At 45.3% G+C, this 16627-nt stretch overlaps 1 protein-coding gene across 1 annotated transcript in view; it reads right to left on the bottom strand.

The window, feature by feature from the left end:
* The window catches only part of BBOX1 (gamma-butyrobetaine hydroxylase 1), a 448234-nt gene that overhangs the window by 14735 nt on the left and 416872 nt on the right, over positions 1–16627 (bottom strand). The window contains exons 6-7 of the mRNA XM_069221961.1: positions 12272–12468; positions 458–624 (exon numbers count right to left, since the gene is read on the bottom strand). Coding sequence (XP_069078062.1) covers positions 458–624; positions 12272–12468 — 364 coding nt within the window. The remainder of the gene's footprint in view (positions 1–457; positions 625–12271; positions 12469–16627) is intronic.

The following is a 16627-nucleotide window of genomic DNA, read 5'->3' as shown; positions in this document are numbered from 1 at the left end:
GGAAACAGTCAGACATTTACCCCTGACAAGGGCCTAAGTAAATCCCTTTCCAGGACAAGTAAGAAACAGAACACCTTCAGAATTGTTGAGCTTGTTGTAGTGAAGGGGAAGGGGTTTATCCACTGGATTAAATTGAAGAAAAAAGACAAATGTAAGCAAGAGATCTTGCACACACATGAACATTATAAAACAGGTGATGGCTGAATAAAGCTGACTTAAACAACCCGACTGATCAAGGGGGATGACCCAAAGCACCTTACCCTGCATTCTTCCTAGTGTTATTTTGTGTAATATTTGTACTATTTGCATGAGCTCTCTTGACCGGTGAAGCTGTGAAGCCAGAACTAAAAAACACGGATCCTTCAATAAGATGAAGGTAATAGTGAAGTATTAAAAAAAACAGCTCTAGAAATGCAAAAGAGAAAAGATTTTTAAAACAAATAACCCTAATAATCACCAGGTTTCATCTTGTAACAGAATGTATTTTCCGGTCTGTTCACGAGATTTACAAACTCCTTCAAAGCTGAATAAAATGAATGAACTTTTTCAATTGGTATGTCGAAGACAGAATCTCTTGTTGCATTATTAAAGTTGATGCGAAGAACATGCCTGTTATCATCCAACCTATAAGAGAAAGGCACAACACATTAAACAGTTTTACTTGCCACAATAACAGTATGTTGTACATGGTTCAGATTCATGTCTAGTTTTAGCGATTCACGTACTATCACCATGCCACATTTGTTTATTTCTTTAATGTGTTGCTGCTCGGAGGGGTATTAGCAGTACTCACCTGAAAGACTATTATTACACAGAAGTATGGCAAATCTGAGCAGTACAGTGAGGTTACGTATTTTATAAACTGTGAGAGGTAGTAAAGTTAAAGTAAGATAATTACAAATATGCAATAGAGGAATTGTGAGAGAAAAGAAAATTGATAGATTGAATGTAATGCATTTGTGTGCATCCAGTGCTTAATTTGTGGAAAAAAATAGTGCCATTGGACTGAAAAATTGTTGACCTTGTGACAGAAAGCTGAACGTTGGTACAGACATTTGTCTTTGTATACGAGCCCCAAATGAGTCTTGCCTATAACATCATATAGTCTAATCGAAATTGAAAATGGGCAACATATATCAAAAAATCATTTAAAATCTTCCAATTTGCATCAAATTTGGCACAAAAGTTAATTCAATTAGAACACTATGGCCCTCATTACGACCCTGGCGGTATAGAACCGCCAGGGCCGCTGGACGCGGAGGCACCGCCGACAGGCCGGCGGTGCCCCGCGGGGCATTCTGACCGCGGCGGCTTAGCCGCGGTCAGAGAAGGGAAACCGGCGGTCTCCCGCCGGTTTCCCGCTGCCCCCAAGGAATCCTGCGCCGGCTTGGGGATTCCGACTCCCCCTCACGCCATCCAGTTCCTGGCGGTTCTCCCGCCGGGAACCGGATGGCGGGAGGGGGAGTCGCGGGGCCCCTGGGGGCCCCTGCAGTGCCCATGCCAACGGCATGGGCACTGCAGGGGCCCCCGTAAGAGGGCCCCAAAATGTATTTCACTGTCTGCCTTGCAGACAGTGAAATACGCGACGGGTGCAGTAGCACCCGTCGCACCTTCCCACTCCGCCGGCTCGATTACGAGCCGGCATCCTCGTGGGAAGGGAGTTTTTCCCTGGGCTGGCGGGCGGTCTTTTGGAGACCGCCCGCCAGCCCAGGGAAAAACTCATAATACCCTCCGCGGTCTTCTGACCGCAGAGCGGTATTATGGAGGGCGGAATCCGGGCGGGCGGCCTCCGCCGCCCGCCAGGGTCGTAATGAGGGCCTATGTCTTGATGAGAGACCTCAACTTCTACATGGATGGCCCCACGAACACCAACTCCATTGACCTCTTGGAAAGACTGGACAACATCGGCCTCAAGCGGCTGGCCCCAGACCCACGCTGGACCCCATCTTTACATCCAGCAATAGAACTAGATACAGCCACACCTTAGAATTCACCTGGTCAGACCAATCCATTGTACACTGCACCATCGATGGACCTCCCCGCACCGCCTCCAACTGACACAGCGCCACCTTCCGCAGCTGGACCAATGTCACTCAGCAACAATGGACTGATGCCCTCAGCACCACATCAGACAACATCATCACCAGCCTCGATCAGGCAGTACAGAACTTTAATGACCAGACCACCAGCACTGCTGATCGAGTCACCCCAACCAAACCAGCCATAACTCACAGACTTTCCAAACAAGCCAGCTGGTACACCCAGGAACTCAGCACATCAAAACGCAGGTGCAAACAACCGGAAAGAAGATGGCGCACCAGCAGGAACCGGGCCACCTACAAATCAGCCTTCAACAAATACCACCACCAGATCAAAGTTGCAAAAAAGGAGGCCCTGACCCACTGGATCTAGACCAGCGCAACCCAAGACAAGGAACTCTTCACCATTGTGAGAGAGTCCACCTGCCTGTCAGGCAACCGAAAACTCTATACCCACGACCACTTCCACAACAAGACAGAAACCATCTGTAGAAACTTCAAACCCCAACACCCGACCTCCACAACATCCCATCAACCACCACTGCCGACCACCTGCTCACCACATGGGAACAACTCAGAACATTGAACACAACCACACTTATGAACTCCATCCATTTAGGAGCACCCACTGACCCCTGCCGGCTTTTCCACCTCAGATCAGACCCCGCCTCAAGAATCCCTCTGCAGACCCCCAACAAGCTCCAGAACTACCTACAAATCTCTCTGCTCCCACTCCCCGCCAAAGTCCTGAAGAAGGCCATCAACCTCCAACTTACCGAACACCTGGAGAGAAGCAACCTTCTGGACCTGTCCCAATCAGGCTTCAGAGCCAACCACAGCACCGAGATGGCTCTGATCGCCACAACAGATAACATCTGCACCTTACTTGATAGAGCCGCCCTGATCCTGCTCCACCTCTCTGCAGCATTCAACACAGTCTCCCACCACACACTCATCGATTGACTATGCAGGACTGGAATCACAGATGATGCATTCGGATGGCATCCTTTCTCACAGGGAGCACCCAGCGTGTCCGCCTCCCTCCCTCCACCTTGCAAACTAAGCACACCATCTGCAGTGCCCCTCAAGGCTCATCCAGTGGCCCAACCCTCTTCAATGTCAAAATAACACCACTAGCAGACATTGTCAGATCACACAACATCATCCCCTACGCTGACGATACACAACTCGACCTTCCTCTCAGCCGACCCCACCTTGACGAAGATCAGCTTCCACAACTGTATGAAGAATATATTTTCTGGTTGAGGGACAACTGTCTGAAACTCGACATGGACAAAACTGAAGTTCTAATCTTTGGCAAAGACATGTCCCTCTGGAACAACTACTGGTGGCTGTCAAAACTCTGACCCACGCGTAAAGATCACGTCTGCAACCTACGCATCATCCTCAACAGATGACTCTACATGAAAGGTCAGGTCAATGATGTCTCCTCAGCCTGCTTTCACATGCTCTGAAAGTTTTTGAGTGGCTCCCAATCTCCACCAGGAAGAGGGTGATGCAGGTCCTCACCACCAGCCGACTGGACTATGGCAACACACTCTATGCAGGCACCACCATCAAACTCATGCAAAGACTCCGGACAATCCAGAATGCAGCCGCTAGATTGATCCTCAACCTCGACCACAGAGAACGACATAAGAAAAAATTTAATTTGCCATCTGCCATCCATGTGTAAAAAGAACCTATCGGGCTTAATGGAGTTTATTCAATCTTGTCATCATACAGACTATGGAGATAAGACCCTCTCAATATTACGTTGCTCCTATCCCTATTCATGTTGCAAAAGAACATGTGGATGCACTCGTTGTCAACTGGCTTGAAATAGCTATTCCCTCACTTAATCGTGGCTGCATTCCTTTATCCTTTTAGATCAGGCTCAAAAGGCATCTTTTCAAAAAGTCTACGTCTGACACAAACAGCACACAATTAAAAGCCTCTTTTACCTGGGAAAATAAACTTCAAAACCTGTTGCCAACAAGCTGAGTTATAATTTCACTAACCAACACCTCAGTGGACATTTACAGTCTGGGTTCATACTGGTGACATTACTGAAACCTGTCCTTCCCAGAATTGCTGATGATAACCTTCAACTCTTCGATAAGAGAAGAATATTGGAATACTGTGCAATCAATCTAGAATCCTATTTGGTTCTGCTCTCACCAATCTTTCTTCATGTCAGTTGGTCCATTCCTCTATCCTCTATATGATGTCACTCCCGTAAGCAGTAAGAATGTTGTTGCTTGAGAAAGAGCCTAGAAGAGTGTAGGAAGCTGAGTTCTGTTTGCCGTATCTTCCACACCTACTTTTTTGCCTGTTTTTGATGAAACTTTGACTGAAGGGACGTTCTCAGAGAGACCTATAATGCCAAAATTGTTAGCCTGTTATTGTAAGGATATGAAGCTTTGCCAGTAAAATATTTGAGGAGGGCTCAGTCCAGTTAAATGAATATTTGGAAAAAATGGCACTACCTGCCCAGTGGTGCGGTAAATAGTGGCCTTAGGCTAGACTTGGGCCTTACCAGTACTATTTAAAAACAAACAGTTGCTCCTTAATTATAGGCTTAGTCTCCCTAAAGTTGAGGAAGGCTCTCTGAGGCAAATAATAAAACATTTTTGCAGGAGCAAAAGGCTGGTCAATGGGCTGTTAATCTGCTCGACATGAAGGTGTTTCTGGAGGTCCCAGTAGGGACAGAGCTTCAGAAAATGTCTAGAGCACAGCAGAAACAACCATTAAAAAGTTTAGTTGAAGAGTGCTCCAGGATGTGTTATATACAGGGTGTGCATAATAGAGACAATCTGTATCATCTGCAGGAGCCAAACTATGGGGGCAATATTCAGCCCTTCTTGCAGGACATAAAAAGTGACTGTATCAGAAGGTGGGCCCTGAAGGTTAGGATGGGGCAGGCGCCATCTTTTATATGATGGAAGTGCCCTGGACAGGCAGGGGTGGAAAGAGTCAAGTGTCCCTTTTGCTGAAAAGGATCATTAACCGTTGTGCACTTATATTTTGCAAGTTTCAATGAAGGTAGAAGAACTTTGTTACCGGTTTTCAGAACATTGCACGTTCGTCGCACAAGTGACAGAAATTTTAAGGTGTGATTGTGTTATGCGGTTGGGAAATTCTTGTCTGTTGTTGATGAATGGTCAATTGAGTAAAGTGTCCCATAGTTTTAAAGGGATGGTGTGTGAATTTTGAGGCCCATTCACATGGTGTTATATGTTATGACCTTTTGTTTCCCTCCTCTTATAATAGCATTGTTGAACAAGTATCATTGTATGTTGTATTGCCATTGTTCTATTTGGTATGAAAACAATGGTCCTTTTTGGTTTCTTTTTTTATAACAGCATGTTTGTACAAACATACATGTATGTTTTATTGTCATGGTTTTATTGTGTATAAAAGTAATGGAACCTTTTGGGTTTATTTTTTTTAAATAATAGCAATTTTGCGCAAATATATTATTATGGTGGATTACCATGGTTTTATGTTTAAAAGGGAACGATACAGTGCATACTAGGAATGCCAATTTTCTTTGCTCTTTGTAAAAATTTCATTTTGCACTATTGTGGCATTATTACACATAGAAGGATTTGAAATTTGCACAATGACAAATGTTACCATGTCTTGCTTATATATGTTGGTGATACGGGTCACTATGGAAGAGACTCCCTGTTTAAAAGGAACAGTTCCCTGAATGAAAATAACTGAAATGTGTTGAAACTCGTGATTGATTGTAATTCATCAAAAATATGGGTTAGGCAGTAGGCTAAATTTATTATCTTTGAGTAGGAAAATATTCCTTATATTTTTTGTGTATAAATGCAAATGTTTTTAGAGTAATTGGAGTTTTATTTAAAGTAGTATGGTGCACTTTTTATTCATATGTGTTAGAAATGGGGTTTCTGGTTGGCTAGGATATGTACCTCAGCCAGGCAGAACCAACCCACTCTAGTCAGGGCTTGGGATTTACAAGTCCAAGATAACCCCTGCTCACCCCCTTGGTAGCTTGGCACGAGCAGTCAGGCTTAACCTGGAGGCAATGTGTAAATCGTTTGCACAACACACAACACACGTGACGCAAAATGTACACCACAAAGTAAACACAACACTGAGTTATGTAAAAATAATCTGTATTGCACAAAACATAATTAGACCAACATTACACGTAAGCAATACCCTGCTACCTTAGCAGTTGTCAGAAGGTTACACAAGTTACTAATCCTCTGCAAGATTGTATGCAGTTGTCACATTAGAACACGTAAGTACTCAGGATTCTGCAACATAAGCAGTAGTCAGGAATTAGAGTAAAGGATATATGCACTTGTCATGAACAATTCCTAAATACCCATAAAAGGAACATTATAGAATATACCACAAGACATATAAGTACATATCAGATAGACCTGCCCATAAAAGGAACATTTAGCACATATATGCATAACCAATCCCCAGGTAGGAAATAGTAAGCGTCTACCAGCCTATATTAGTCTCCTAGAGCCTAGATTTCCTAAAGAGTACCTGGGTGTTGGTAGAAGAGGCACTTCCAGTGCCTAAGGAGGAGTATGGGGGCCCCCGGCGCTCCTATGCGCGGAAAACGGGGGCCTCGCCGGTCTCCTGGGAAAGAGGGGCGATCTGCACCCTCCCTACTGTAAAAAGGAACGGGCCCCTCCGGGGACCCGTGATATTTGTGGGGCCCCCCTGGCCTCTAGTTGCCCTCTCCGATGGGGGGGGGCCCAAAGCACCAAAAAGATCCAAAAGAGGGGGGGCGATTGCACCCCTAGGGCAGTGACCGGGGAGAAGGGAACTCCCGTTTCTCCCCGTGTCCTGCGTGAAAAGGGGGGCAGCCGCCCTTGTCCGTGGTGCGGCTGCCCAAAGGAGGTAGAGGGAGCCGTGGCCTCCGTTGAGGCTCCTTGTCTGCTCCCTTCTGCGGCCCACCCGATCTGGTGCGCGAGCCACACTGCTGCCGTCCCTCGTCCTCGAGGGAGGCAGCTCTGAGAGTTGGTGCTGTTGTGTGCTCCGGGGGCGCTCCATAAAGTGCGCGTCACCCGGGGGCACAATAGGAGCGGCCCAGCTCCTTTCTTTGGATTTGGCAAGTGTCCCGGGGTCACTACGAATAGTGCGGTCCTCGCGCTAATCACAGACGCGGTGCCCGGGTCACGGCGGTGATGTAAATGGCAGGAAAGTGCTCCTCCAAGCGTGAGGGCACTTCTATAAGCCCGGGCTGCGGCGGTGATTCGGGCAGAAGGAAAGCGCTTTTCAGAGCGCTGGGGGCAAAGTTAAAAGCCCGGGCTGCGGCGGTGATCCCCGGTCTGAAAGTCCAAGGGAGCGCTTTTTCCAGGGCTTAGTCCAGACCTAGAGGGAGCCTTACAGGGGTCAGGGGCACAGCACCCTGCCCCTGGGAGCAACAAGGAGACAAGGGGAGCACAGGCTGGTGGGCCAAGCTACAGGCCAGCACAAGGTTTGCACCGCGTTCTGTGTCCAGTTTCAAGTTCCAAGAATGTTCAAATTGTGGGGAAAATTCCCCTGTACTTTTAGTCAGTTCTCACAGTGTTTTACCATGGTAGGGAGAGGAGGTTCCAACCAGTTACAACTGGTTCTTGGAGTGCCCTCTCTCTCCTTTCAGCACAGGCTCCAAACATCAGTGGGGGGTTAACGACAAATGCAGGTGTGCCCCGCCTCTCCTTTCTATCAGCCCAGGAAGGCTTTACAATATGTAAATGCACCTCTGTGTCACCTCCACCCTCCCTGTGTTCAGGCTGTCTGAGAAGTATGCACAAAACCCCAACTGTCAGTCTGCCCAGTCGTTGATTGGAGACAAGCTGCAAAACACCAAAGTTATAAGCACAGATAAATGCGCACTTTCTAGAAGTGGCATTTCTGTGATAGTAATAAAAAATACACCTACACCAGTAAGCAGCATTTCTTACCACTGTCACGACCATACCAAACATGCCTAGACTACCCCTCATAAATCAGACAATACCCCTTACACCTAAGGCAGGGCATTTCTAATGCAATCCTATGAGAAGGCAGCACTCACAGCAGTGAGCCACCAAGTTAGGCTGTTTGTCACTACTAGGACAGGCCACGCAACATGGCACATGTCCTGCCTTCTACATACATGGCACCCTGCCCAAAGGGCTAGCTAGGGCGTACCTTAGGGGTGACTTACATGTAGTAAAAGGGGAGTTCTGGGCCTGGCAAGTACATTTAGATGCCAGGTCCCTGTGGCAGGAAACTGCGCACACAGGCTCTGCGCTAGCAGGCCTTAGATAGGTTTAACAGGCTACTTCAGTGGGTGGCGCAGGCAGCGCTGCAGGCCCACTAGTAGCATTTAATTTACAGGCCCTGGGTATAGGAATACCACTTTACAAGGGATTTATAGGTAAATTAAATATGCCAATCATGTATAATCCAATCATACCAAATTTGTAAGAGAGAGCACCATGCACTTTAGCACTGGCTAGCAGTGAAAAAGTGCTCAGAGTCAAAACGTCAGCCAACAAAGGTCAGAAAAATAAGGAAAAAGCAGAAAGTCTGGGGAATGACCCTGTAAAAGGGCCAGGTCCAACAATATGTATATGAAATGTTTGCATTGTCTTATTGACATGATATCACACTACTAATCAAATCAAACCAAATCAAATCTAATGACTGAAGTACACTGGGATCCTTCTAACCAGGTCTCCGGTGCCAGTGTTCCTTTCCCAAAAGAAGACACATGGTCACTTTATCCCCAAGTGGCCAGGTCCTTTAGCAGCTCTGTAAGTCCCTAGTAAATGGTGCTCCTGGTACCTAGAGCATGGGTACTGAAGATGGGCCCTAGGAGCTGTAGCACAACTTATGCCAGCACAAACCTCATGCAGACTGCTATTGCAGGCTGAGTAACAAGGTGTTCCCTAAAAGTGAAAACACAGCATGGCACACAGACTGTGTGCCATGTCCCCTTAACACTGCATGTAATATTTGTAAGTCATCCCTACAGCAGGGCTTACAACCATAAGGCAGGGTGCATTATATTCAAGTGTAGACATAATGCTACAGCAGATATGCCCCTGCCAAGTCTTCATCAATTCTAAGACATAATAAGTGAACAGTGAAGCCCTTTTACACACATGTGCTCGACACTGGTCAGTGCGAGTTCCCAAGCTACATGATGGCTGGCCTGAAAACAGGGATGTTCGGTATCAAACATCTCATATTAATAAACCCTCACTGATTCTAGTGACAGATTTATTAATATATGCATCCAGAGGGCACCTTAGAGGTGCCCCCTGAAAACCTAACAACCGCTGGTGAGCCTACTGACCAGTTCTAGCCAGTTTGCCACCAACAGACGAGAATCTGACCTCAAGGAGTGAGAGCCTGTGCTCTCTGGAGGTCAGAAACAAAGCCTGCTCGAGGTGGGGTGTTGCACACCCCTCCCCATAGGATGGTCTGCATTCCAAGGCAAGATACTTCAAAGAAGCTGGTATGTAGATTTGCCCACTCCCAGATGGAGATGCTGACCCCCACCGCCCGAAGGCCCATCTGAGACCCGGACAGGTGGGAAAATTAACTATGCAGGAAGCGTGTTGTCTTTCCAAGCTTGATACACCCCTAGGGTGGCCAGCCTGAAATACACACAGCTTTAGAAATTCTGCCATCTTGAGTGTGGTGAAATTAGGAATTCTGGGATGAGGTGATGCCCACTCCCCAAAAGGAAATGTCATCTAATGCGTGTTTTGACCCCAAGGGTAGGTAACTACTGCCCTTTGGCCCCCTTCATCCTATCTAAATTGAGTATTTAGGGTACCCCCTGATACCAGATCCTCAGATATTCGCGAACAAAAAGGAAGGCGTGGACAAGAAGCCTGCTGAACCTGGGAACCGAGGAGCACAACTGACTTGGTGCCAATCCTGCACCCGACCCTCGAGGAGCAACTGACTTGTCCTGCCGCTGCAGCCTCCAAGTACCCAGGAGAGCTGCCAGTGCTTTGGAAGTTGCCAAGAAGAACTCCCATGGAGCAGAGGTGCTGCTTCCCTGCATCTGCTGGCACCAAACAAAGAACTGTGAGGACAGGGACAGACAAAAAACGGACGTCGGACATCACCACTGCACTCGAGCCACTGAGCCTGAGCTGAAGTGGTCCAACAGTATCAGCGTGGTCCCCAGGCCCTCCAACGACAAAGCCCACTTTGAGTTCACCCACTGTGGACTTCCCCATGGCATTTGCAGCCTGTTTTAATAGATCCTCCTCAAACCGCAAGTAACCTCAGCAACAGACCCTAAGCCAAAAGACACCACTGCACCTGAACCCCACAGCCTGAGGAGGAGTGGACCAAAGATGTCCCCATGTGCCAGAGAACCTCAAGAGTCGAGCCCCCCTGTGGGTTCCCCCGAACTGAGTTTCCAGGCCCAGCTTGCAGCAACTTCATGAAGGACTGTTTCCCATTGAAGAGAACGCGACACCTCTGCACCCGGGCACCCCAGAACCCCTGAGGTGAACTGCTGGAGTGGCTTTGGACCTTGTCCCAAACTTACCACAAGTCTGGAAGAACAGTTATGTAAGTCATAGCTAAGTGCCTGTGTGCAGTGTCTGTTTCCTTCCCACAGGATAACATTAGAAAAGCACCTCTGACCCGGATGCCTAAAGTGCCTCCAAAGGTAAACTGTTGGTGCTGCTTTGGACCTTGCCCCATAATTAACTTAACTTCAGAAAAGCAGACCTGTAGGTCATTGCTAATGCCCCGAATGCAGTACATGTTTCCCCCCCGCCCATAGGATATTATTGACACCCAACCTGAAAAGCACCTCTGCACCTACATGTCTTAGTGCCTCCTGAAGTGACCTGTTGGTGCTACTTTGGACCTTGCCCCATACTTACCATAACTGCAGAAGAACAGCCCTGTAGGTGGGCGCTAAGTGCCCAAATGAAGTACATGTTTTTCCCCAATAGAATAACATTGGGCACCGACGCTGAAAAGCACCTCTGTGTCCGACACCCCAGTGCCTTGAAAAGTGACCTGTTGGTGCTGCTTTGGACCTTGCCCCATACTGACCTTAACTCCAGAAGATTGGTCCTGTAAACTGCTGTTAAGTACCAGCATGCAGTATATGTTTTTCCCCCATAGGATAACATTATCGCTCCAAAAATGGCACAGTGTCAATTTTTGAAAACTGTAACAATTCATTACTCATAAAGTACTCACCTGATTCCAATGATCTTGGTATCAAAATGTATATACAATTACCTACTATTATATTTATAAATTGGTGATGGGTGTCTCTATTGAGTGTGTGTCTCACTTACTGCCTATGTGTGTCAATTACATGCTTAGCACTACCTTCTGATATGCCTAACTGCTAGCCCACCCTGCCACAAAAGACAGCACTTAGGGTGTCATTTGTGCCTCTGTAATTCCTTTGGGGTTTGCTTGGACTCTTTACACAGTGTATCTCTTTTAGGTCCACTATATGGAGAGCCAGCTTCCTACAAAGGTGATATCTGTATACAGAATAAATTGCTTACATTTTCCTGCAAGAGCTGTTCTCTCACATAAGTTGTCTTGTGCTACTGGACTGACAGACCTAAATGTGTAAAGAGAAGGAACTTATTCTCAAACCTCTTACCAGCACATTTTGTTGTGCCTATGGCTTCATCTTTACCTATATGACCTCTAGAACTTCTGCATACGCTTGGGATCACTTTACACCATAATGTAGACAGCCAACCTAGAATGTTCAGAGGGCAAACTCCCCCTAGCGCCTTGAGACCCTTACGGGTGAGTCGTTGCGCTTTAAACCCTGATTTTATTTGATAAAAATGTTTCACAAAGAGTCGGGCACGGGAGAGTCAATGGAGTTCTGTTAAATTGTTAGTGCCTTACCTGTTTGCAGCATAATTATAGTACCATCTATATGTACATATTTGTATGAAAGGAACGTTTTACAATTTATATACAATCCCAATACAATAAACACTAATGTCACTATGACTATAATAATGGGATGTGTTGTAATGTCAATTAACCACAAGGTGGCAGTCGCAGACCATTCTGAAAAAATAAACGCTCGCTCACAGACATTTTTGTAGTGCTACGAGAAAGACAAGTCGTAGGGGAACACTTTCCCATGCTAAACGTGTATGCTATATTTTACAAACAGATTGGAACATTTCATCCGAAGTTAAGGCCCTTTTACAAATCATAATATCTTCAATGCTACTTACTCGATAATGTTTTGCTTAGATTGTAGAGCAAAATCACAGTAATCCACTCCAATGTCATTAAAATCAACCGAGGTGGAAGACAGAATATGAAATGCTTCAGGGTTTTGTTTTCTAAGCTGGCTGCACGCGTGAAATCCATCGATCACTTCGCTTTCACCTCCAGTTTCGGCTTGCCTTAAACAGTGAAGAAACTGAACCTGCAGTTCATTTAAAATACACAAGATTTAGCCATTAAATTTACTGCAGGTGCAGTGGTGCAACAGTGTACAAGTACTGTCAAGGCAGTAGGTTGGGCTTTTCTATACTACACGCACTCGATGCTCAACGCTTGGTATGCATAAATATAGAGAGAATACACACATGCACGCAGACCAACATATCTACAGACACCTATTTTCACGAAGTCTAAAAAAAACACATTCCGGCATCTGAGCTTAAAGAGCAACAAACATGCAGAAATCAGTAACAGCAAACCAATAGTAATGGATGCTCCTGTGGAAAATGGGCCACGTGGTAATGTGCATCAGGAGAGGAGACACTGACATGCAACATAAGGCTCAAAGTGAGGAGCAAAACGGAAGCACAGGGTGGGGTGCACCAGCGGAGGATGTTGCAGACAGTGGTGCGCCTCAAGAGAGCACTGGGTGATTCACCTCACTGGGAGGTACATCTTAGGGGAGCACTTGGTGATGTGACTCACAAAAAGAACAAGGTGATGCTTTTGAAGTACTAAGGTGGGGAACTGTCCAAGTAGATGAGTTTGCTCTTCAAGAAAGTCCTCTATCATATTGTTTGGGATATTATGTCACCGTTGAGACAGAGATCCCTAACATGAAATACTTACCTTCCTCTTTCTTTCTTCCTTTCTGCTTTCTTTTCTTGACTTTCGTGCATATTTCTATCTTTCATTCTTTTGCCTTTCTTTCCTTTTTGTTTCCTTCCCCTTTCTTTCTTTTATGAATTGCTCTTTCTTTTTATCTTGCCATCCTTATTCTTTCTTTTTCATATCTTTCTCATTCCTTTTGCTTGTCTTCTTCTTTTGTTCTTCTTTAATTCTTTCTTTTTCTGGCCTCCTTTCTTTCTATTTCCTTGACTTCATCTTTTTTCTTCCTTCTTTTCTTTCATCTTTCTTTTCTTCTTTCGCCTTTCTTTTTTCTTTCATTCATGTTTTTGTGTATGTTCTTTCTTTGTTGCCTCTTTCTTTCTGTTCTTACCTTAATCTCCTTTCTCTTTCTTGTTTTTCTTTCTTGTATGCTTTCTAATTTCTTCCTCGACTGTTTTTCTTTCTTGCCTTCATTCTTCTTTCTTGCCTCCATTCATTCTTTCTTGCCTTTCCTTCGTTCTGCCTTTCTTTCTTCCTTGACTGACTTTCTTTCTTTCTTTCTATTCTTGCCATGTTTTTTCATTTTCATTCTTTTTTTCATGTTCTTTCTTTTCTCTTCCAAAGGCATTAGGCTGGCAGCCAATGCCAGACCAAATGGCTCAAATCTGTGCTACCTATGACTTTACTGAGAGTATGTGCATGCATAGTTACTGATACAGACTTCCACCCACTCCAGCATGCATCAAGGGACATTGTGTTATCTCTCTGCAGCCACTGGCTCTTGCACAAGAAGAACATCCTTGCACAAGAGCACTTCTATACACAAAGTAGTTCCCTTCAGTGCCAGGGTGCTCCAGTGGCAAAGTGAGCTGTTTCTGAGACCAAAACAACATTTTCGCCTTTAACCAATTCTTTTTTTAATTGATGAGGGCAGGGTTAGCTAGGCCTCCTGTCTGCTGGGAGGTTAGTAACCAGCAACTTAAATAGGGTGCAGGGTGGTCCTTGCATCATTGAGCCCCAATGGCACTGCACCTACCGCACTAATGATAAATACATCCCTGATTCTTGCAGCACGCGTTAATGCCTTAAGTAAATGTCTCGCCATTGTATAGTGTGCACCTGGTCATTGTTAAGCCCATCATTAGGAGGGTGCATAGACTCCAGGGGCCACATCTACAAAGATCCGGTTTAGCGGCTCCCAAACTGCGAGTCTTAGCGACTCACAATTTGCGAGTCGCAAAACCGTATGTAGAACAATGTACTTTTTACACTGTTTGCGATTCTCAATGGGGTCGCAAATGACCTACCTCATGAACATTCATGAGGTAGGTCACAATTTGAGACCCCATTGGGAATGGACACCCTCACAGGAATGGTGGCCTGCTGGAGACAGCAGACCACCATGTCTGTGACTGCTTTTAAATAAAGCACTTTTTTTTTGTTTGAAATGCAGCCCGTTTTCCTAAAGGAAAACGAGATGCATTTCAAAACCAAAATGAAAAGTTTTTCTTTTCATTTTTTCAGAGCAGGCAGTGGTCGACAGGACCACTGCCTGCTCTGAAAAATTTTTTTTGCTGCCATTCACAAAGGGGAAGGGGTCCCAAGGGAACCCCTTCTTGTTTGCGAATAGGTTCTCACCAGTTTGAAACTGGTGCTAACTGCGATTGTTTTGTGACGGTCACAAAACAATCCTACATCGCAGTGCGACTCGCAATTAAGAATGGAACGCCCCTTCCTAATTGCGACTTTTCCCTTCCTAATTGCGACTCGCAAACCTATTTTGCAATTCGGTAAATAGATTACCGAATCGCAAAATAGGCTCTGTACATACCAAAATGTTTTTTTGGTCGCAAGCGGCCCGATTCTACAAATTGGGCCGTTAGAGACAGGAAAAATGGTACGTACATGTGCCCCCAAATCACCAAAGAATTACTTTTTCCGTAGATGACAACTTTTGACGAGGTGACCAGCATGTCACTGTCTATATCTGCTATCATTTGAGGAGAGTGCCTTTTAGCCAGTGACTAACATAAAGAAAGTTATCACTTAAAATGATCTCTGATCTAGGGCCACTTTCATCAAAATATATCAATCAGGCTTTAGCCGAGTGAAGCCTTAAAGTCAGCCACACTTGGCCACTTATGGCTCAGCTGCGAGTTGGTCGGTAAAATGGGGTATCAATACCATGCCCGTTATACCGCAATTACATAACACATGCAATTGTGCAGAGTAGTACTGCCGCTGAAAACTGTGTAATACTTTTATTTCATTAGGCACTACTCGTATTGAGTGCCTTTGTTGTGTGCAATAGTAGACTCATATCTGATGTAGCTGTTTCACATATTTAGTGGGGAGAATTGAGGAATATTGTTCAGTGGGCATCCACTTTATGGATATATGTCCGAAAGTTTGAGAACCATTACTGACTTTACAAACACCTACTTCTATCACACATGCTCCTCGCACCTAACATGCATTGCTCCATAGAGAAAAGCATTTTAGGTTCAAACAGTACCAACAATTCAAAGTCAAGAACACAACACAATAATATTGTCAAACCAATTTAGAAACATAGAGTAACATTTAATAAGCAAACATGTACCAACATGATTAAACTCTGATAAAAAGAACCATGGATTTTTAAAGTTTAAAAGCAAAAAGTGCCAAGAAGAACATAAGCACCAAACAAAAGTCACAGTTTGCGGCTGAGAGGAGGTTAGATATACCAAGCTTTTATTTTTAAATTTTAGAGCTTGGCAGAGTTTTCTCTGTTGGGAAGGCAGTGGACATAAAAAAATAGGAGCTGTCCACCAGTCCTGCGGACAACTGTTTACATTGACAGGAAGCACTGTCATGGCTGTTCCTATCAACGGATAGAGTTGACAGATTGTACTGTCAGTCACCATTGCTGCAAAAGTTATTTGTTTTTCAAAAACAAACTGTTAGACCTGGCATCCTTGGTGTGGTTTCCCCTGTCTATTTGCCTCTGCTTCCTTTATTTTTGATTGTGTGCTGGACTTTGTTATTCCTGGTTTTTGGTACTTGGGTACTTTACCACTGCTGACCAGGGCTAAAGTGCAAGTGAACCCTGTATAAACTGTGATTATGATTGGTTATCCCTGATTGGTATATTTGGTTTACTAGTAAGCCCCTATTAAAGTGCACTAGAGGTGCCCAGGGCCTGTAAATCAAATGCTACTAGTGGGCCTACAGCACTGATTGTGCCACACACAAGTAGCCCTGGAAACATGTCTTAGACCTGCCACATCAGTGTCTGTGTGTGCGGTCTTGCACTGCCAATTCGACCTGGCAAGTGTACCCACTTGCCAGGCCCACACCTTCCCTTTTACTACATGTAAGTCACCCCTAAGGAAGGCCCTAGGTAGCCCTATGGGCAGGGTGCAGTGTATTTAAAAGGTAGGAAGGACATGTACTGGTGTGTTTTACATGTCCTAATATTTAAATACTGCCAAATTCGGGTTTCACTATTGCAAGACCTATCTCTCCCATAGGTTAACATGGATCTGCTTTTA

This window comes from Pleurodeles waltl, chromosome 3_1 (genome assembly GCF_031143425.1).
Source record: "Pleurodeles waltl isolate 20211129_DDA chromosome 3_1, aPleWal1.hap1.20221129, whole genome shotgun sequence".
In the NCBI taxonomy this organism is placed as follows: Eukaryota; Metazoa; Chordata; class Amphibia; order Caudata; family Salamandridae; genus Pleurodeles; species Pleurodeles waltl.
This window is presented reverse-complemented; position numbering and strand designations above follow the sequence as displayed.